The 22631-nt window shown below is 44.2% G+C and overlaps 2 protein-coding genes and 1 long non-coding RNA gene across 5 annotated transcripts in view; 1 reads left to right on the top strand and 2 right to left on the bottom strand.

The window, feature by feature from the left end:
• Window positions 1-7543, bottom strand: part of LOC148901438 (protocadherin alpha-C2-like) — a 53506-nt gene extending 45963 nt beyond the window's left edge. Inside the window, exon 1 of the mRNA XM_089023733.1 lies at window positions 4598-7543. Coding sequence (XP_088879859.1) covers window positions 4598-7051 — 2454 coding nt within the window. The 5' untranslated portion in view covers window positions 7052-7543. The remainder of the gene's footprint in view (window positions 1-4597) is intronic.
• LOC148901439 (uncharacterized) lies at window positions 157-1111 on the top strand. Its single transcript, XR_016118665.1, has 4 exons — window positions 157-276; window positions 351-678; window positions 761-908; window positions 973-1111. It is a non-coding gene; the product is annotated as an uncharacterized LOC148901439 (long non-coding RNA).
• A 4698-nt stretch (window positions 7544-12241) lies between the features above and the next one.
• Window positions 12242-21432, bottom strand: LOC148901437 (protocadherin alpha-C2). Of its 3 annotated transcripts, XM_089023719.1 has the most exons (5): window positions 18857-21432; window positions 18650-18745; window positions 14403-14461; window positions 14167-14294; window positions 12242-13026 (listed from the first exon to the last, which is right to left on the bottom strand). In XM_089023719.1, the coding sequence occupies exons 1-5, from the start codon at window positions 21155-21157 to the stop codon at window positions 12710-12712; spliced, it is 2901 nt and encodes a 966-aa protein (XP_088879845.1). In that variant the 5' UTR covers window positions 21158-21432; the 3' UTR covers window positions 12242-12709. The 3 variants fall into 3 exon arrangements, 2 of the variants coding, with proteins under 2 accessions (XP_088879845.1, XP_088879836.1); XM_089023710.1 differs by having other exon boundaries at window positions 18650-21432; XR_016118658.1 differs by lacking the exon at window positions 12242-13026 and adding an exon at window positions 14548-14763 and having other exon boundaries at window positions 14217-14294; window positions 18650-21432.
• Window positions 21433-22631: the final 1199 nt, after the last annotated feature.

Below are 22631 nucleotides of genomic sequence, written 5' to 3'. Positions count from 1 at the left end.
TATTTGGTATTGTTTTTATGTAACAGTGTTTAACGTTTCTATGCGAACCTTTATATGTGTGTTTTTCTTAAAATTTTATTCGATTCTTTATTTATAATGTTTTGTCATTATCACTTCCGCTTCCTTGTCATGTGTTTCGATAAACGAGAGTAAGGCGAAACACAGAACGAGACTAATGCTAGAGAGAGACAGAAGCAGAATAACTGCGGGAGAGAGAACGATATTCTAAAGTCTACGTCCCCGTTTATCTTACTTTCGGTTAATAAGGTGCACACGGTACGTTATTAATTTGCATATTTACTGTATGTTTTGTCGAACTTATTATAATGTTGAGTTTTAATGTCCTCTAGTTTTCACGGTGTTCAAAGTGTTTCACAATAAACGTTGTGACATCAGTACGAAGCGTCATCCTTGACCGGGGTAGATACATTTATGTTTTTCTTAAAATAGTCTTCGTTACTTTATTTATATTTTGTCATGATCACTTTTGGTTTTGTGTCACGTGTTTCGGTGTGTGAGAGAAATAGAGAGAGAGAGAGAGAGAGAGAGAGAGAGAGAGAGAGAGAGAGAGAGAGAGAGAGAGAGAGAGAGAGAGAACGAGAGAAATCGCCAGAGAAAGGAAATGATAAAGGATACGTCTTTAAAGTTTGTCTGCTTTCGGTTTACAAGGTGCACACGGTACGTTATTAATTTGCTTATTTACTGTTTTTGTCTTGTCAAACATGTAGTAATGTCGATTGTTGTTTTAAATGTCTTTTAGTTTTCACTGTGTTCCACAATAAACGTTTTGGACATCAGTATGGGACGTCAACCTTGACCGGTAGATACAATGACAAAACCATGATGAAATTCCATAATTTATATTTTAAAAAAACAAGTTATCTGTGACTTCATTGACACCCGTGACTGTAAGTAAATATGTTTTCATTTCATCAATTTGCACGCTTTTAAGTAAATAACTCATACTTGCAGCGTGGAAGGAGCAGAGCCACTTGTTTCAGACATGCCTGTGCTCCTGGGAATACTGGACACAATGTATCTGGAGCCCTTCGGCGTTGGCTGCCTGACCACCAGCTTTCCTTTCCTGGTCTCTGCTAGGAACAGACTGTACCAGTAGGCATCGTTGGACACCAGGGTGGAATCTGCGATGGTGGAGTTCCTCTCGCTGATCACGCTGTTCCTGCAGGGAGGTGCCGCTTTGCTGGACTTGACCTTCTGACACTTTAGCACGATGGCGACCAGGATTGTTATGAGCAGCAGGAAGGAAACCGAGCCCAGGCCGATGACCAAATACAGGTTGAGGTCCAAGAAGATGTCGTACTCCAGAGGTACCTCCGTCATGTCCGAGTAGGCCTTCACTGCCGTTTCCACTGTGGACAGCTTTATTGTGACTGTAGCCGAGAGTCCTGGCTCCCCGTTGTCCTTGGCAACAACAACCAGTCTCTGGTGACGAGAATCTTTGTAGCTGAACATCCTCATGGTGCGGATCTCCCCGTTGTACTGGTCCAAACTGAACAAGGAGGCGTCAGTCACCTGGAGGAACTGGTAGGTCACGCGAGAGTTGTGCACTGAATCCACGTCCAAGGCGATCACCTTGGCCACCAAGGAGCCTTTATCTGTGGATCTGGGGATCTTCTCCTCCACCATGGAGCCGTGCGCTCGCCAAGGAGAAACGATAATCGGGGCGTTGTCATTCTGATCCACGATGATGATGTGGACAGTCACGTTACTGCTGAGCACAGGAGAACCAGAGTCTCTGGCCTCAATGTGGAAGAGGAAGTCCTTCTCTATCTCATAGTCAAAAGTCTTTAGTGTGTAAAGGTTCCCGTTCTCTGGATTGATGGAGAAGAGCATGGACATGGAGGTGTTGGCGATCTCCTTCTCTAGGATGAAGTACACAAGGTACTGGTTCTCATGAAGGTCGGGGTCAAAGGCACTGAGGGAGCTGAGCAAGGCGCCCGGTGCGTTATTCTCCATCAAACGTATGGTATAAAACGACTGAGGGAAGTGTGGGACGTTGTCATTCATATCCAGCAGCTGCAAAGTCATGGTTTCGTTGTCACTTAAAGGAGGAGAACCTCTGTCGGAGACAGTGAAAGTGATGTCGTATTCTGGAATCTTTTCACGGTCTAATGGCTCCGAAACAATTAATTTATAAAAGTTATCGTGCGACTCCCTCACTTTAAAAGGCATATTGTTTGGAATGCGAAGATCCACCACCCCGTTATTGCCTGAGTCCTTATCACCTACACTCACCACAGCTATCACAGTGCCAACATCAATGTTTTCGCTGACTGGACTTTGAAAAGATTTAATAGATATTTCTGGGTGGTTGTCATTCATGTCCTCAATTTGTATTTTGATCGTACATTGTCCCGATAAACTATTGACACCTCTGTCTGCTGCTATAACCTCCATGTCATAAATACGAAAATCTTCATAATTCAACATTCCTTTAACAGTGATCTCACCTGTTGAAGGATTCAAATTAAACATTTCTTGTGTTTTCTCAGGTGTATATAAACTATATGAGTATGTTAAATCAGAATTGGAACCCTCGTCTAAGTCAGTTGCATTTAAATCAATAACAAGGCTTCCAATAGGAGAATTTTCCCTTATTTTTACACTGTATATTGATTTATCAAACAAAGGGGCATTGTCGTTTGTGTCTAAAACATGAACAATAATACTAACAGTGCCAGAACGTGGAGGTTTACCGCCATCTACTGCCGTCAATATCAAATTGTGCAATGCCTGCTGCTCCCTGTCCAATGTTGTCTTCAATATTAAATCTGCAAATTTGGATCCATCTCGACCCGTCTGAAACACTATATTAAAATGATCGCTTTCACTCAAACGATACATGCTCACAGAATTGCTCCCCACGTCAGGATCAATTGCGTTACTTAAAGAGAATCTTTCCCCTGCCGAAGTGGACTCAGACAGATCCAAATGAATCGCGTCTCGTCTGAACTGCGGGGCGTTGTCATTCATATCTAGTATTTCTAACTCTATGTTAAAAATCCGCAGTGGATTTTCCAACGTCACCTCCAGTTTGAGATAGCACGATGATGTCGATTTTGTTGTGCAAATGTGTTCTCTGTCAATCTTCTCCACAATATAAAGTTCTCCGGTCTCTTTGTTCACGTCCAAATATTTTTTGTTGGCGATGATATCGACACGCATTTTTCTTCTAATCAGACTCGTGACGTCCAAGCTGAGATCGTTTGCAAGGTTGGCAACAACAGATCCTTCTTTTAGCTCCTCCGGGATGGAATAATGAGTCACCGAAGCCAAAACGTGAGCCGTAGAAACCAACACAATGAGATGCACGTACCTTTTGTGGGGTCTCATTGTCTCATACAAGTCCATTGTTTCCAATTTACGGCACACTGTACTGAAAGTGATCAAAATGGGCCTAACCTGACCGCTAGATGTGAATCCAAACACAGTAAAACTGGATTAAAACGACTAGAAGTCAAAAAGCCGTGACCGTTTGCGGTGTGGGTTTCAGCACCACAGAGCTGTCCTCTTTCTTCCCCTTTCCTCAAGATAAAGGGGCGAGTTGCCGGCGTTATTGCGTTTGGGCATCGGTGGGATGGCTCAAAACAGCAATGGCCTGCAGCGCCACCAACTGACGTTAGTTATAAATTTTAACACGAATCAGTTATCGAATTCCTAATTAGGACCGCATTGAATGTGTTCCATAAATTAGATTACATTAGATTCGATTAGCCTTTATTAGTCTCACACTGGAGAAAATAATGATGTTATATTTTCAACGGGTAATTCAATTTCCTTCTTTTCTTTTTCTTTTCTTTCAGTCTTTTTTTTTAAAATATTCAACAGTTCCATGCTTACTCTTAAAATCCATTTTAATTACTGCGATTTGTGGTCGCACCAATTACATGATACTTTTATTTTGGGAGATTCTGTATATTTTAATAATAATAATAATAATAATAATTTCATTATTGTTATGATTATTATTATTTATATTAGTAGTAGTAGTAGTAGTAATAGTAGTAGTAGTAGTAATAGTATTAGTACTAAGAGTAGTGGTAGTAGTAGTAGTAGTAGCAGTAGTAGTAGTAGTAGTAGTAGTAGTAGTAGTAGTAGTAGTAGTAGTAAAACCAGTAGTAGAAGTAGTGGTGGTCGTAGTAGTAGTATATCTCAATCATTAATATTATTGAAAATACTATTTTCTCTGTTTCTGTACCACTTGCCAGGGTTCGATGGGAGCTTAAGCCTATTCCATACAGTGAAAGGCAGACTGCATTATGGATCTCAAGACATAGAACCATTTAAACTCACATTCACACCATCACTGAATGGGCAATGAACCCGTATCTATACAGAAGTCTGGAAAAACTTACACTACATATTGAGCAAGTACTACTTGTAGTAGCCAGAGCCGCCAGGAGTAAACGTAGGAAGAGAATGACAATAACTGTTGTTGTTGCTGCTGGTATCAGTGTGTGTGTGTCGTATTTATACATTCACATGAAATTATGTTTCTTGAAAAGACAAAAGTTTTTCTACCCATTAAGATTGTTGATAAGTTTAAACAATGCTAAGAAGATGAAAACCAACCTACCTGCAAAGTGGAAGGAGCAGAGCCGCTCGTTTCAGATCTGCCTGTGCTCCTGGGAATACTGGACACAATGTATCTGGACCCTTTCGGCGTGGGCTGCCTGACCACAAGCTTTCCTTTCCTGGTCTCTGCTAGGAATAGGCTGTACCAGTAGGCATCGTTGGACACCAGAGTGGAATCTGCGATGGTGGAGTTCCTCTCGCTGATCATGCTGTTCCTGCAGGGAGGAGCCGCTTTGCTGGGCTTGACCTTCTGACACTTGAGCACGATGGTGACCAGGATGGTGATGAGCAGCAGGAAGGAAACCGAGCCCAGACCGATAACCAAATACAGGTTGAGGTCTGAGAAGATGTCATATTCCAGAGGCACCTCCGTCATGTCCGAGTAGGCCTTCACTGCCGTTTCCACCGTGGACATCTTGATGGTGATTGTCGCAGAGAGTGCTGGCTGCCCGTTGTCCTTGGCAACAACAACCAGTCTCTGTTGCCGGGAATCTTTGTAGCTGAACATCCTCATGGTGCGTATCTCCCCGTTGTACTGGTCCAGACTGAACAAGGAGGAGTCAGTCACCTGCAGGAACTGGTAGGTCACGCGAGAGTTGTGCACAGAATCCACGTCCAAGGCGATCACCTTGGCCACCAAGGAGCCTTTATCTGTGGATCTGGGGATCTTCTCCTCCACCATGGAGCCGTGCGCTCGCCAAGGAGAAACGATAATCGGGGCGTTGTCATTCTGATCTACGATGATGATGTGGACAGTCACGTTACTGCTCAGCGGAGGAGAACCAGAGTCTCTGGCCTCGATGTGGAAGAGGAAGTCTTTCTCTATTTCATAGTCAAAAGTCTTGAGTGCGTAAAGGTTTCCGTTCTCCGGATTGATGGAGAAGAGCATTGACATGGAGGTGTTAGCGATCTCCTTCTCTAGGATGAAGTACACTAGGTACTGGTTCTCATGGAGGTCTGGGTCAAAGGCACTGAGAGAGCTGAGTAAGGCGCCCGGGGCGTTATTCTCCATCACACGTATGGTATTAAAGGACTGAGGGAAGTGTGGTGCATTATCATTTACATCCAGCAGATGCACGCTAATTGTTTGATTATCAGATAATGGTGGACTTCCTGAATCTCTCGCGATTAGGGTGATTTCATAATCAGGCACTGATTCACGATCCAAAGGTTTGGACACAAGCAGCTGGTAATGCATTGGTCTATCTGATGACTTGTTTAAAACAAAGGGTATTGAGTTATTAATGAATAAATTAACGTTGCCATTCTCACCTGTGTCTCTGTCACTAATGGCCACTAGGGCAATGACAGTTCCAACAGGCACGTCCTCGTTTGCAGTGCTTTTAACAGACTGGAGGGTGATTTCTGGGTAATTATCATTCATATCCATTACATGGACGACCACTTTACACTGGCCAAGGAGTGGGTATGTGCCTTTGTCCCTGGCCTCAATGTGCATTTCATAAAATTTCATGTCTTCATAGTCGACAGTCCCCTTTACAATAATTTCCCCTGTATTTGAATTCATTGCAAATACGTCTTGGGTTTTTTCTGATGTGTAAAGTGTGAATGAGTACACAAGCTCTGAATTTGGCTCCTCATCGAGATCAATAGCGGTGAGCTTTATCACTGTGGTTCCTATTGGGGAATTCTCTGTCATGTTCACTGTATAAATCTGGTTGCCAAAACGAGGTGGGTTGTCATTGGTATCCTGCACTTTCACAATAATATTCGCAGTTCCGGAGCGTGCTGGATTACCACCATCTACCGCTGTTAATATTAAATTATGGACAGCATTCTCCTCTCGATCCAAAGATCTGGTCAAAACTAAATCTACATATTGTGTTCCATCAGTACCCTTCTGCGTTTCAATGGTAAAATGTTGACTGGTGCTGAGCCTATATGTTTTAACTGTATTAATCCCCACATCTGGATCCACCGCATTGGGGAGCGAGAATCTCTCCCCTGGTGTCGCAGACTCAGACACATCCAGTTCTACTGTGTCTCGTCTAAAATGTGGTGCGTTGTCATTGATATCGGTGATTCCAAGCTCAATGTTAAATATTCGCAATGGGTTTTCGATTATTACATCGAGTTTAACGAGACAAGAGGCTGGTTTGGAAGGGCAAAGATATTCTCTGTCCATTGTCTCCACGATGAGCAGTTCCCCCGTCTTCTTATTGACATCCAGATATTTTTTGTTGTGAAAAATATCAAGTTTTACCTCTCTCTGAGCCAAGCCTCCAAGCTCCAGTCCTAGATCAGTGGCAAGGTTGGCCACCAAGGAGCCTTTCTCCATCTCCTCGGGGATGGAGTAACGTGTCACGGACAAAGCAGCCGGCCATGCTGCAAACAAAACAAAGACCGCCGTCCAAAAATCCATCCTTGTTCCCGCATGATACATGACTGGTGTCTTTTGGAAGAAGTAAATTGAGGTTGATTTCCCCAAAAACATATTAAAAAATGCTCAAGGCAGCCCAAGGATTTCTAAATCAAACATTAGGGATACAAAAGAAAGACATGTCTCCACCCTCGGGCGTGCCAAGATTTATTTAGGACTCGACATATCGACAGGAAAGGGTAAGAGCGACATCATGGGGCCAAAATGACACACTGTAGCCTGTCACAAGACAGCAGGTGTACATTCACACTCACTTTCACACCCATGAATCTTTTTACTGTCAAAATACAATATAGATGATTTTTAATTTCGCTTTCGAGTTTCAATGAAGCATTTGTTAAATAAGGGGGAAATTACTCATTCCAGTTTATTTCTATTTCTAATTGCATTGTATTTGTGATTATATTTTATTTATTATCGTACCTATGCTTGTCTGTGACTGTAAAATGTCTTTGAGAGCTTTGAAAGATGCTTAAAATGTAATGTATCATCATTATCATTTTTCTTTGCCCATGAAAAAAAAAAATCGATCGTTAAGGCATATTGCAATGATCCCTCTAATTAATAAGAATGCAAGGTAACACCTATAACCCTCCTACCTCAGTTATCAACTTGTTTTTAAAGAGGGCCTATATCCTGCTTAAAATGATGTCTTAAAAGACAAAATTACAATTTAAATCTAAATAAAATGTAATAATGTTTCTGAATTTGGAATTTGAAATGAAATAGTGTTTTCGAATTCGCTTTGGATTTTATTCAAATATTGCTCAATAAAAACATACTGTATATCAACTGAACCACTGCAATGTGTTTTATTCATTATATACGACTATTTTGAGTTGATCCTAGTTTGGAGAGAATGCAGGAAAGCAACATGCAATCTACATTTTATTTATTTTTGTACGATTGGATGATTTTGCTATCTGAACCTGAACTCTTATTTCACCATGTAGTCGAGTGGTTAGCACACCGGCTTCACAGTGCAGAGGTCACCGCTTCGCGTCCCGGTCCGGCCTCCCTGTGTGGAGTTTGCATGTTCTCCCCGGACCCGCGTGGGTTTTCTCCGGGTCCTCCGGTTTCCTCCCTCACTCCAAAAACATGCATGGCAGGCAGATTGACAACTCCAAATTGTCCCTAGGTGTGAGTGTGAGAGTGACTGTTGTATATCTTTGTGTGCCCTGTGATTGGCTGGCAACCAAATCAGGGTGTCCCCCGCCTCGTGCCAGAAGACAGCTGAGATAGGCTCCAGCAACCCCCGCGACCCTAATGAGGAATAAGCGGTACGGAAAATGAGATGAGATGAGAGATATACATATATATAAAATAAGAGTTCGACAGAGAGCTAGAGGGAAGAGAGAGAGACAGAGAAAAGAGAGAGAGAGGAGAGAGGGAGGGAGATATATATATAGTTATATATTTTTCTTTCAAGAACTAAAAAAGTACAAACATGACAGACAACAATGGAGACTGTTTTCTTATAGCTCACACACTTATAGTCTAATATGTCAATAGGGTTTTCATCATTTTAGTGTGTATATTAATGTGTGTTCCAAATGTTGATTGTGCATAAAAAAATAAAAAGTGCCTTGATTTTTATGTTAAATTTATTCAATACATAATATATGTGGCATTTTTCAGAAATCTCTCTGTTGAGTGTGTGTGGCAAAGACATGACTGGGGTAATTTCACTGATTGATGTCACCTGCGAACGGGCTAATCATGTGATACCCAGATGTTGTAAAGCCTTTTTATGAGCATGTGCAGAATAAATGTTTGTTGAGTTCCCAGACCAATGATTGACACGGCTGTGCATCATTATTCTCTCGTGAATATTAGCCATCTTTAAGGCAAACTACTATCTTGGTAACTCTTTAAACGCTAGAACTGCTGCCGGAATGACTAGCGCAGGGGTCGGGAACCTTTTTTACTAAGAGCCATAAAAGTAAAATATTTAGAAATGTTTTTCAGTGAAAGCCACACGCACGCGCGCGCACACACACGGGCGTGCACGCACACACAAACGCTTGTGCAAGCACACACAGAGCAAACACACGCAAACACGCATGCACGCGCGGCCACTTTTCAACAAAATGTCAGAATGTATTATTTAAAATAACTTTGTGATAGTACTCACTGTTAACATGAATGGTTTTCCATTCCTCGTGATTGGTAAAAATCCAGGCAAACAATCGGAATGAAATTCAACTTGCCGGTCCAGAGGCGAAGTTACTGCTAGCTAACCTGCACACGGCTCATAAGCTTCCACAATTGCTATCTGCAATATCGTCTCGCAGAAGTATATTTATGCTAACGTTAACATGGAGCTTGTTATATGGTCAGTGACATTCGACTGTTTCATCGATGGTATTGTTTCATTGCGAATTAGAATCAGAACCTTTTCTCTCCTCAAAGGCGAGCTGAAGTTGAAGTGCACTTGTTGGGGTCATTTAAAGGGCCGTTTACCTGTCTCAACATGACGGCCAGTATCATCCAATCAAAATGGCGCTGCAGCTGTGCTACAGGTAGTGCACACAAACCTGTGGGGTCCTATAGAACAGAGATATAGAAATGGCTACAGGTATTCAATAGCATTTACTGATTACCACAGTGGGATGATTTTTCCATATTTTATTAAGGCAAAGGCCGACACGACGAAAAAACTACAGAAAAATTCATAGCCGATGTAGCCCTATATGGAAAAATAAAATGTACACGATCCGACAACGGCACAGAGTTTTCTGGGCAAGAGTTCCAGTCTTTGCTTCGAAAGAAGGGGATAAGGCATGAGACGATTGCACCCTACTCGCCTCACCAAAACGGAACTGACGAGAGAGATTGGAGATATCAAGAGCTATTTGAGATATCAAGATGCATGCTGTTGGAAAGTAACCTACCCAAGCAACTATGGACATATGCTGTACAAACGGACGCTCAAATTCGTAACAGATGCTACAGTAAGCGGCTACAGCAGACACCTTACTGTGTTTTTACAGGAAAAACACCTAACCTTTCAAATATTCAAATATTTGGCTGTGAATGTTATGTACACACAGGAAGGCCAGAACTGGAATTGAATGCCTTGCACAGTGATGTCATATTGCTAACCACTTGATAACCTTGTCGCCCCTGTCACGATCTGGTCAGCGACCAACGGGTGGCGCTGTCGGCCCCGCCGGCACCTGCATAGGTGTTGGTCGTTCCAATCCGTGGCAGACTGTCACGTTCTGGGTGGCGAACAACGGATAGCGCTGGCCGCTGCACCCTCAGTTGCACAAGTGTTGGTCGTTCCAATCAGTGGCACGACCATTCCGTGTCGGGTCATTGTACTGTGAATGTGTTTGCTTCAGCCTGTCAGGTTTGTTTAATCTTGGCAGATTTTTACGAATGGTTTTCTTTGATACTTTGTACTTTTCTGTTCAGATGACTTTGATGTTTTAGATTTTGTTCCTGTTGACTTTATTTTAATACAATTTGTCAAATACATCCTGCTGCTCCCTCCTGCCTGCTTTTATTGGGATCCACAACCACCATCCCCACCTAGCAAACCGTGACAGCCCCTAGTATGTATGAAAAATCCCCCCCATGAGCTTTCTCTTACCCTCGCCATGCGCAGTATACATCGTCTCCATGCATAGTATACTATGTATACTGTGCATGGTGAGTTATAACTGGTGTGTCACTAACAGCTATTGCCCTTTCTCTGAAAATGGGAGTTGTTGAGAATTTCCATAATCTTACTCACCAGCACCACCTGCTGTATGTATTTGACCTGTTCATAATTCACGTTTTTATGTGTATATATCACATGCATTTATCAATGCAAAAATGCGTGCAAGTCAACGTTATAAATATGCCGTTATATTGTAAATCTGTTTGTACAATTGAATCTTGTAGTTTCATAAGCAGCATATTGTACCTCTTTGACACAGACCGAATCGATATTGAGCAGCACTACACGAGGGAACACTGTCAATTAAATGTGCTGCTTTGGTACAATTTATTTATTTATTTATTTATTTATTTTTACCAGCAAGGTTGTTTTCCTTTTTTTCAATCCGTGTGGGAGCACGCTGGGTGCGTGCGTATGCTTGGCGTGTGCGTGTGTGTGTGTGCGTGTGTGTGTGTGTGTGTGTGTGTGCGTGTGTGTGTGTGTGTGTGTGTGTGTGTGTGTGTGTGTGTGTGTGTGTGTGTGTGTGTGTGTGTGTGTGTGTGTGTGTGTGTGTGTGTGTGTGTAACAGACAGTCAATTCGGCTCATTGAACGTGGATCACATTCGCCCTCTGGTGGATGAGAGGAAGCAATGCGTTGTAACAAGAAGAAAACGACCACTGGTCAAAAAATTGAGCATGACTGCTTTCTCCACCGAGGGGATGATCACAAAAATAGATTTTCGAATTTAGATCACAATATAATTACATTTATGTAATCGTTTGGGTTTTTAATACTCGTGTACATAAGCCATTAAAGAGAAGATGTGGATATGTATAGAATGAAAATTGGGAAAGTTGAAGTGCTCCTGCAACAGAAACCCTATTCGAGCCCCATTTATTTCAATGCAATTCATCCCATTTGACCTATAAAGGATTCCCCTTCTGAATCACCTCAACCCAGAGAAGCTGCCCTGCCCTTCTTTGGTTCTCTGTGGATACCCTTTTCCTTATTAACAAGATTATTCTCAGTCTGAGCCAAACGACGACCTAATTAAACCTGCTTTGTTCCTGGCCAGTAGCCATCTGTAATCTCCTGAACAATTTCCCAGAGAATTAACAAGTAAAAGGGCACGAAGTAAGAAGAGAAAGAAGTTCTCGGCCCCCGAGCTCCCATGCAGGTGTGGCATTTGGAAGAGTAGACTCACTCCCTCGACACTCATACGTTTGTGTGGTCATGTTCTTAATTGAAGTGATATTTTCAAGAGACGAGTTTTTGTTTGTTCAGTCAATGAACCCCATCGTCCTCTGCGGGCAAATGGTCATACAAATGCCTCAATTAGCATATGTTAGCATTTTACTGTTTTTTTTCATGAAGGTGGGAAACGGCTTACCAAAGCAAAAACATTTTAGCTGTACCCTTTTCACCCTGAAAATAATTGACTCACGTAAATTAAACCCCGATGAAGAAAACTTACGTCTGTGTGCATATTGAATTCTGATATGCCGACTTCAGTCTGGGTTAACACCATGCACCCTCCTTATTGTGTATATGTTTGAGAAAGAAATGTAATGCAAAAATACTTTATTTTCTTTAATGTATTTACAGAACACGTGTGAGGAGTTGTCCCCATCTTTTTTACGTACCCCCCGTACAATACAGAATGTTGGCCACATGTTTGCAGAACATATGAAAAGACAAAAAAAAAATGTATTCTTAGAACTCATCAACATGATTTCATACATAAAGATGTGATAAAAAAAATCCTACTGATGCTTATCATATATTTTGAAAGTCACATCCGCACCTGCAGTTTGATTGTCCAAAAATCAATAGCAATGATAATAACTATAATTAAAAACACATTGAAAGGATTTTGTCACATAAATAATCACAAAAATCTGCTTCCTACCAGCTGTCATTTTCTCTCTCCTTGTCCTGACTTCCCATTCAGCTCACATTTTTCGCCACTCACAAGCCGACTGTTCATTAATTTATATAACAAATGATCCTCATCTCAGGTCATCCATCATTCAAATCGTCCACTCAGTCAGTCTGTGGAACGTCAGTCATTGTAGAGGTCGTTATTGATCATGGCAGCCTCACCCTGAGGGGACATCTGGAGCCGTCGCTTCTTGCCAAAGGTGGAGAAGGAGTTATGGGCGTCCAAGTCGCTGCGGTGCGCCACAGGCCTCAGGGTGCAGAAGCCTGATGGCGTTCCGGGAATGTACACATTGTGATGGTAGTCTGGCGGCGGGTGCGGGTGTGGGTGAGTGTGAGGATGTGGGGGCTTAGAATGTTGCTGCTGCTGGGGTGGAGGAGTGCAGCGAGGGGTCCAGGGCCGGGAGGAAACACCACTTGGCGATGTAGGCGTTTTATAGTCTGCAGTAAAATATATGTAGGAAAGAATTACGGAACGATTCTTCAATTTGCTGTACATTTGCATCATGGAGGATGCACTAAAAGATATCTAGTTTATCTCTCTCTCTTCGTCTCTTTGTAAAATAATAATAATACGTTTAATTTCTAAGCGCATTCCAAATACAATGCAAAAGGTGTGCCACCCAATTCCATGGATAATAATGTATCATTCAGCAGCAGTAATTCATTCAACTACCCTTAGTTAGCAATATACAGAATAGGAGTCGATGGTAAGATAGGGCATCCACTTCTAAGTTTAGATCAGGGGTCGGGAACCTTTTTGACTAAGAGAGCCATAAAAGTAAAATATTTAGCAATGTTTTTCAGTGAGAGCCACACGCACGCGCGCGCACATACAAACGCTCGCGTGCGCGCGCACACACACACACGCGCCCTGGCGCGGCCACTTTTCAACAAAATATCAGAATGTATTATTTAAAATAACTTTGTGATAGTACTCACCGTTAACATGAATGGTTTTCCGTTCCTCGTGATTGGTAAAAATCCAGGCAAACGATCGGAATGAAATTCAATTTGCCGGTCCACAGGCGAAGTTACTGCTAGCTAGCCTGCACACGGCTCATAAGCTTCCAGACTTGCTATCTGCAATCTACTTCTCGCAGAAGTATGTTGATGCTAACGTTAACATGGGGCTTGATAAAATGTCACGGACATTCGACTGTTTCATCGATGGTGTTGTTTCATTGCAAATTAGAATCAGAACATATTCTCTCCTCTAATGCTCCGGTGCATTAACGCTGAAGTGCACTAGTTGGGCTCATTTAATGGGGTGTTTACCTGTTTCAACATGACAGCCACTATCATCCAATCAAAATGGCGCTTTCGGCCAACCTAGCTCTGTGACATCCAATCAAAATTGCGCTTTCCGCCAACTGGCGCCCCAACGGGAAATGAACGAGTAAAAACGAAAATATGTATTTAGTTTTATCGGCGAGCCATATGCAATCATCAAAAGAGCCATATATGGCTCGCGAGCCATAGGTTCCCGACCCCTGGTTTAGATGGTTTTAGGGGTACCTAATATTGTGAACGTTTCCCATCATGAGTTTTTATCCTCACATTCAGTTTGGCTTGTCGTACCCTTTGTGCCTTTCATATGAGTGCCCCACGTCCAGTACTGTCCAGGAGCCATAGAGGTGACAAAGTTTTCCGGGTCCGCGTGCATGGCCTTACGCATCAGTGTTCCATCCATGTTTATGGAGTTATAACTGGAGAAACGATGGAAATCGAGACATTTAGTATTATCTCATTTGGCAAGTACACATAACCAGATGAAGTTGATTCACCAGGAGTGTTTTATTCGTCAGGAATGTTACCTTTTGATGGAAGTATTCTCATTCTTAGTGAGGGTCCAATCTGTGTTTGGCTGCTTCAACTACAAAAACAAAGCACATACTGCACTGTAATGAACTGTAATTAGCAAATGTCAATTTATTTTTACACACAACATTTTAAACATACAGTATATATGCAAGGTGGCTTGGTCGTCAAGTGGTTAGCACGCAGACTTCATAGTGCAGAGGTCGTGGGCCCAATCACCGCTCCAGCCTCCCCATGTGCAATTTGCATGTTCTCACCGGGCCTGCGTGGGTTTTCTTTGGGTAGCGAGGATACACTGGTTGACACCCAAACGCAGAGCACACATAAACGGATAACCATCCGCGTTCACCTTCACATCTAGGCACAATTGAAAGTGTTCAATCAGCCTCCCATAAGTGTTTTGGTAATGTGGGAGGAAACAGAAGGACGCAAGCTCCACACAGGATGGCCAGAGCGGAGATTGAACCCATGTCTTCCAACATTTTTTTCTGTTCTGTAGTTAACATAAATCAGTGTGCAGTCAAATACATCCAAGTTACAGAAAACAACATCTCAGATGAGACACAATGCAATCCGAGCGCTGTTCCAATATGCCTTTACAGCGATATTCATGCTCAGTTTGGCTTAATGCGTTCAAATATATTTATTTAGCAGTATGAGACTGCGGGATTAGTAGGCGAGATATTATGTACAGTGTTCTTGACTCTCCTACACAGTATGTTGAGTAATGTCCAACCCATCAATCATTACCAAATTACATATGCTTATATGTCAAGTAATACTCATTCATTAATCGATTTATTCATTTAGTCCCAATTGTTTAGGGTCACAAGCATGCTGTTTTTTTGGTTTGTTTTTGTTTTTGTTTTTTACTACAAGTGAAGGATTGTCTGCTTCGACCTGTGCCCAGTGATTAACTGGCGATGACCTGTTCAGTGAGTGGTCTCCTTTCTGGGAAAAGCTCCTGAACCTGAATAGGGGAAACTATCTTCTTCTTCTTCTTTTCCTTTCAGCTTTTTTCCCTTCAAGGGGTCGCCACAGCAAATCAGTGTCCTCTATCTTGAGAGGTTTGATCTGCATGTTTGTTTTGGCTAAGCTTTTACGTCGGATGCCCTTCCTGATACAACCCTCTGTATTTATCCGGGCTTGGGACAACATTCAAATTGTCACGGTTTGCGAGGTGGTGATGGCGGGTGCGGATCCCAAGAAGCTGGCAGGAGGGAGCAGGAGGTTGTTTGACAAATTGTATTAAAATAAAGGTCAGCAGGAACAAAATGTAAAACATCAAAATCATCTGAACAGAAAAAATACAAAGTATCAAAAGAAGACCAAAAGTAAAAGTCCGCCAAGGTTATAACAAACACATGCACAGCATACAATGCATTCCATTGCAGACACAGCATGCAACAAACATGCAGCAAACAATGAACCAACACGGGATGGTCGTGCCGGGTGTCCTTTCAAGTGTCAGTGATTAAAACGACCAGCACCTGCGAGGCTTCGCTACCCGTTGGTCGCCAATCTGATCGGGACGACCAGCACCTGTGCAGGTGCAGGCGGGGCCGACAGCGCCCCACGTTGGTCGCCAACCAGATCGTGACACAAATAGGGGAAACTGTATACAAAATGGAATAGTATTGCCCTCTTGTGGGTGTGTGGGAGATTTTTTTTCAGAGCCGAGGTGTCATTATTTTCTTTCAAATGTCTGCCTCTCACTTTCAATTTTTCTTCAATCCTATGATCGTTGAGGGAAGGGCGAAAGGGGACACCCGAGTGATATTTCTAATTTATGACGCTCTCATTATGGAAAAAGTCTACACACCTCTGTCCAAATGGCAGGTTTTATGATAGAAAAAAAATGAGATTATGTGAAACCATTACAAAACGATTTCTACAATATTTATGACCAATAACCGGTATTATCGGGGGATTTTCGCTGCATTAAAAATCCACCACTTACATTGAGACTGCTAATTGAAAGTCATCACATCTGCCGTGCATGCACTGAATGGCCAAAATGGCGTTCTGCATGGTGTTTCAGGCATTTTTTTCCTGCCATTTTAAGTGGTAAATTGTGAACATGGCCACACCACCAGATTGAAGAGGTTTTGCACATTTGTGCAGCCACATTAATATTTTATTGTAATCTCTCCTTGAAATGAGTTGAAGACGCTATAGGTCACATTCAAAGTGGAAATTATTTTGAAATTATTTTTTGCTGTCTCATTTGTGTTTTTGTCAGAAAAAAAGCTGGAATTTAAACAGTGTCGTGTGGAGATGGTTATTGCCACTTTCGTTGATTCGGTTATTCATCTAAAAATGCTGTAACTGAAAATATATGACACAAAAGCATACTAATACAATAATAATTAGTCATAGTATCCGTACACTTTAAGTGTGGCCCTTGCCAAGCAATCTAGAAAACCAATTAGAAGCCCAGCGGGATGAAACGGAGCACGATGAAAATCATCAAAGGCAACGCTCGGAGAAAACGAGGAAAATGATCACTGTTTTCCTTTCTTTATTTCTGCATATGTTTTACATGAATAAAATGATCATTGTATCTCCTTCTTTCTTTATGCATATATTCTACATGCATATTTACTACCTGAGCAAGGTTAGGCCTTCAGAGCTTTGAACAGTCATTTGAGGTCATTCAGACATCCTCCTGTATTGGTTTGGCTCCACGTGCACGCGCCGTGTCAATTGAGTTTGTCCTTGCATGAAGCATGTGTCCTATTCCGATCTCCGTCTCTCTCTCTCTCTCTCTCTCTCTCTCTCTCTCTCTCTCTCTCTCTCTCTCTCTCTCTCTCTCTCTCTCTCTCTCTCTCTCTCTCTCTCTCTCTCTCTCTCTCTCTCTCTCTCTCTCTCTCTCTCTCTCTCTCTCTCTCTCTCTCTCTCTCTCTCTCTCTCTCTCTCTCTCTCTCTCTCTCTCTCTCTCTCTCTCTCTCTCTCTCTCTCTCTCTCTCTCTCTCTCTCTCTCTCTCCCCTGCTCTCTCTCTTGTCTCTCTAGGCGTGCCATCGTGTATGAGAACGTTGGCAAGGATGCGTGCCTCGACGAGTGAATTAGGGGGCCAATAAACGATTAAAAAGGGACACACTCTCCTCAAGGACCTGCCTAACAACCGCACTGTGACTTCATCGACCCATCACCCGCCCCTTCCCCTTGTCCTCAAGGAGTGTGCCCCTGACCGAAATGACATTTGTCAGTCTGCTCGTGGAGTCCGGTGTCGCGTGGTGATAAAGGCGCCCGCTCGCGCGCGCGCACACACACACACGCGCACACACACACGCACGCACGCACGCACGCACACACACACACACACACACACACACACACACGCTCTCTCCTAGCAGCCCTCCCCCATCTCCTTTCCATCCCTCCAGCCATCGTCTACCCCCCCCCCCTCCCTCTGACCCCCAAGTCCCCCTTGATAAATATGACTTCATATCTTAGTCTCCCCTTGCACCCAGAGGATATATGTGGGACGCATCTACAGGCGGGCCACGTCTCATTCCAGTCATGTCCTTGCTCACCCCCCCCCTTCCTCCCTGGCTCCCCTTCCCAGTGTCCTCTCCAAAAACCAGAACATTTGCCATTTTTCATCAATAATGGACAGGCCTCCCATCGCGCATACGCCACATTGTGTGGAGTATAATTGTTCTGTCCATGGTGCCCTTGAGGGATGGCCAGGGGCGAGGTTTGTCCTATATAAATTGTTCGACGTAGAAGCTTTGCCTGCACCATGAACAGAACGGTGGACAAATGAATCTCAACTGTCATTCACCTTGCCCATTACCCTTGACTTGTTCAGACTCTGTTGTGCAGGGAGCAATTTAGTGTGCCCCTCCCTCCTCCCTTATCCAGAGCTGTGGCACTGATAGAGGAGGCATTAACAATTACTGTTTATTTTTTCCCTCAGATTAATCACGATTTCCTGGCTTAATTCCTTTGGGCTACGTGTCGCCGTTATACCACATTTCACTTAGTTTACAGACGATAAACTCACACGCAGTAAAATGATGTTCCGTGGAGCATTAACGTCAATTGAAAGCTCATCGGGTATCTCCATCTGGTTTCATTACCGAGCGCAAGATATTACAAATTGTCAGATTGGTTAGTAGAATGTGTCGCAATATAGATTCACAACTCTGGTGAAACGTCTCACAATACAATGGGTGACAAAAGTGCCGACCGTGGGTTTAGTGCTTTCATCCCTACAATGAGTGTGCGTATAGCTACCTCATGGGTGGTCGCTCCGTTGTTCACAGACGCGCCCCACGAGTGCTCGGCGCTCTTCGCTTCGTTGTTGCGCCTCGTGCTGGCGGAGCTGCGCGGCTTCAAAAACATAAAGTCACTTTTGGACGATTCCGGGGTCAAACACACTTTATAGCAATAAGACTGCGTCAGGCTGCTGCTTCCGTTCACCTCCACGCAGTTGGTGGGCACCTTGTTAGTCGCGGAGGAAATTTGTAGGTTGAGGTTGGATTTCTTGAATATCTCCGAGGGAGGCTCGGGCTGGAAGCCGCCGCAGCAACAGCACGCTAAGGGGGGCAGATTGTAGCCACTCAGTGTCTCGCTGTCCTTGTAGCACTTGACAGCGGCCAAGACGATGATGGCCACCAGGAAGATAAACGAGATGGTGCTGAGTGACACGATTAAGTAGAGAGCGAGGTTAGAGGGGGGCTGCGGGCTGAGTGGGACGTCGCCGTAGTCGGATAAGGACTCGGGGACGCTGTCCACCACCGTGAGGACAACCGAGACGGTAGCGGAAAGGGGAGGCTGCCCGTTGTCCTTCACCATTATAACCAGTCTTTGTCTGGACGCGTCTTTCTCCGCCAGTCGGCGAATGCTCCTTATTTCACCCGTGTACAGCGCCACGCTGAACAGCCCGGGATCGGTGGCCTGCATCACCTGATAAGACAGGCGCGAATTTTGGCCCGCGTCGGCGTCAAGCGCCGTGACTTTGGTGACAAGATAACCGGCATCCACGGAGCGGGGCACCACCTCCGTGGCCACGGTGCCGTTTTTGGGCAGCGGGGACAAGATGATGGGAGCGTTGTCATTCTGGTCCAAAACGAAAACAGTGATGGTGACATTGTTTGCCAGTGGCGGAAAACCCGCGTCCTGCGCTTGTACCAGAATGTAAAAGTTTCTCATCTGCTCATAATCAAAGGAGCGCAGTGCGTAAATGTTGCCATTGTCTGAGTTGATGGACACGTACGTGGAAATGGGCATACCCTGAATTTGACCCTCGAGAATAGAATAAGACAGATAGGCGTTCTGATTGTAATCGGGGTCAAAGGCGGTCACGGTGCAAATTGAAGCGCCCGGAGCGTTATTCTCGGTTACGTAGACAGTATATGACGGCTGTGAAAACCGCGGGGAGTTGTCATTGATGTCAGCCACTTGTACGACGACGGTTTTCCTGGTGGAAAGCGACGGGGAGCCCAAATCGCGCGCCGTGAGTGTGATGTTGTAATCGGACACCGCCTCCCTGTCCAAAACCTCACTTGTTACCAGCGTGTAGTAGTTTTTAAACGAGGAGTGAAGCTGAAAGGGGATAGTGTTGGGGATCTGACAGTCCACGTTGCCGTTCTCGCCCGAGTCCCGGTCCATGACACTGATAACAGCTATCACGGTTCCCGGCGACGCGTCCTCCTGGACAGGCGTGGACACGGACGTGAGAATGACTTCGGGGGTGTTGTCGTTGACGTCCACGATATCAACCAACACTTTGCTGTGCACGGCCACGGCCGAGGGTCCCCTGTCCCTCGCTTGTACATAAAGCTCGTACACGTTGGCTTTCTCGTAGTCCACGACGCCTTTTACGCGGATCTCACCCGTGTACGGATCCACGCTGAACAGCTCGCGCACTCTGAGAGGCGCGTGTCCGCTGAAGGCGTAGGTCACCTCCGCGTTCGAGCCCTCGTCCAAGTCGGTGGCGTTCAACTTCAGCACGAGCGTCCCCCTCGGCGCATTTTCCACCAGTCTGGCCCGGTACACAGATCGATCGAACACTGGGACGTTGTCGTTGGCGTCGAGCACCGTAATGGTGATCAAAGCGGTTCCGGAGCGTTCTGGCGACCCCCCGTCAAAGGCTGTCAAAACCATCGTGTGCTTTTTCTGCCGCTCCCGGTCTAAAGGGTTGTCCAGCACTAGCTCTGCGAACTTGCTCCCGTCGTTGCGCGTCTGGATGTTGAGAATGAATATTTCGTTTGCGCCCAGCTGGTAGGAGCGCAAAGAATTGGCGCCCACGTCCAGGTCTTGCGCGCTCTCTAACGGGAAGCAAGAGCCTGGCGCAGCCGACTCCGTAATGTCGATGTTAAATTCGCTCCAAGGGAATGTGGGCGAGTTGTCATTCACGTCTATAATCTCAACTTCTACTCTGTAGAGCTCTAAAGGGTTTTCGATGACTACTTGGAGGTGTAAAAAACAGCTCGGGCTCCGCTCGCAAAGCTCTTCTCGGTCTATTTTTTCATTAACAAATAAAATTCCATTCTCCAAATTCACTTCCAAATATTGCTTCTTGGCTCCGGACACAATTCGAAATCGACGTGCGGACAACTTCGATACATCCAAGCCCAGGTCCTCCGCAATGTTGCCCACGAAAGCCCCGTGCTCCAGCTCCTCGGGGATGGAGTAGCGAATTTGAGCCAACACCAAGTCCACCACACAGGCACAGAAAAGAAGGCATATTACCAGCCCGGTCACCGGCACCCAGCTACACCTGGAGAGTCTCTGATCCATTTTATCACCTTGCGTAAAAGTCACCTTGCCAGATATAATAGAAAATACGCATTACGCACTGTTAAAAAAACACAGTGGGCACGACATTGAACTCGTAAGCATTTTTAAAAGTGACAAACTAAATAAACAGTGAGAAAAGATAGACCACCCCACTCGCATTGCACTGTGCTCTACGCACGACGCGGGACGTGTGTAAACTGCATCGGAAGGCTCGCACTTTGATTTTCCACTGTATTGGACACCCGGAGAAGCCGACTGGGAGTTTTGTGTGTGAGCGCGTGTGATCGCAAAAGAGGGGGCTGGAAAGAAAGAGAGCGAGAGAAAGAGAGAGGGAGAAAGCGGGTTGGGTAGCGGGTGCTTTGAGCTCCTCAGCCCCTCCGCATTGGCGGACGAAGAGTAGACGACTCTAATTACTGTCGACGTTTTACCATTTTCCCACCCTCGTGTCACTTCCACCGGTCTATTAAAGAGACGAGAACGCGTACATTTGACACCAGACGTCAGAGCTAGATTTGGATTAAGGAGGGCAATTTGGGTGCATGTCGTGGTGTGTTTTTTCGCGCTTTGAAAGGAGAGCATTGTCTAAGAATCTCATGTCACTCAATGGATGAATTGAATTGACCGATCCAATTCGTAATTTTCCATAATTCCTTTTACATTCCCTTTCAATATCCCCCGCCCCATTATTATTCACCCCCACCCCAACATACCAACCGATTATTAAATATATTGTCCTTTAATCAGAATGATGTCTGCATGCCTGAGCTTCTTTTTGGATGTAATGAAAGTGACGGTGAGGAGGTATACACCATGCCCTAAATGCGTATTACAAGACTTTAATTCGCATAAGTAGGCCTACACATATATCAACATAATCATCATAAAAGCCGCATCGTGTCGATTTCATCATATTTGTCCCTAATGATGTATTGGATTGCATTGGATTGGATTGGATTTGCCTTTATTAGTCTCACAGTGGAGAAATTTACATTTAACAGCAGCAAAGTATATAGTTATAGTTTGGATTAGATCATTCATAGGTGACTTGATTTATGTTGTTCAGAAAAACTAACTGTAGGAGTAAACATTTGCAGAGATCCTTTTCTTGTAATACTGGTCAGTTGGAGAAGCACCGAAGTGGAGCGACCAAGTGAGGGACACAGCAAAAGGACGCCTTTGTTGATCAACACAGACACGAGCGGCATCCTAATGTAAATGTGTGGTCGTCTTAAAATCTCTTCAAGTATCTTCTCGGGACTGAAGACATAGGTCTGGACCCGGCGGGCAGCTCTTAGCTCATCGGCAACTCAAAAGAAGACAAGGAGGTTGATAAAGGGCAGGAAATAAGCAATTATTTGTTATTGGGTAGATGGAATATAGTGTCTCGACAGAAGGTGCTAAGTGGAATGATTTGAGTTACTTTCAGACATGTGTTCTCGACAGAAGGTGCTAAATGGAATGATTTGAGTTACTT

Source organism: Hippocampus bargibanti, linkage group LG02, assembly GCF_051943395.1.
Source record: "Hippocampus bargibanti isolate YZ-2025 linkage group LG02, ASM5194339v1, whole genome shotgun sequence".
NCBI classification, from domain to species: Eukaryota; Metazoa; Chordata; class Actinopteri; order Syngnathiformes; family Syngnathidae; genus Hippocampus; species Hippocampus bargibanti.
The sequence above is the reverse complement of the archived record's forward strand: the minus strand, read 5'-3'. Positions and strand labels throughout refer to the sequence as shown.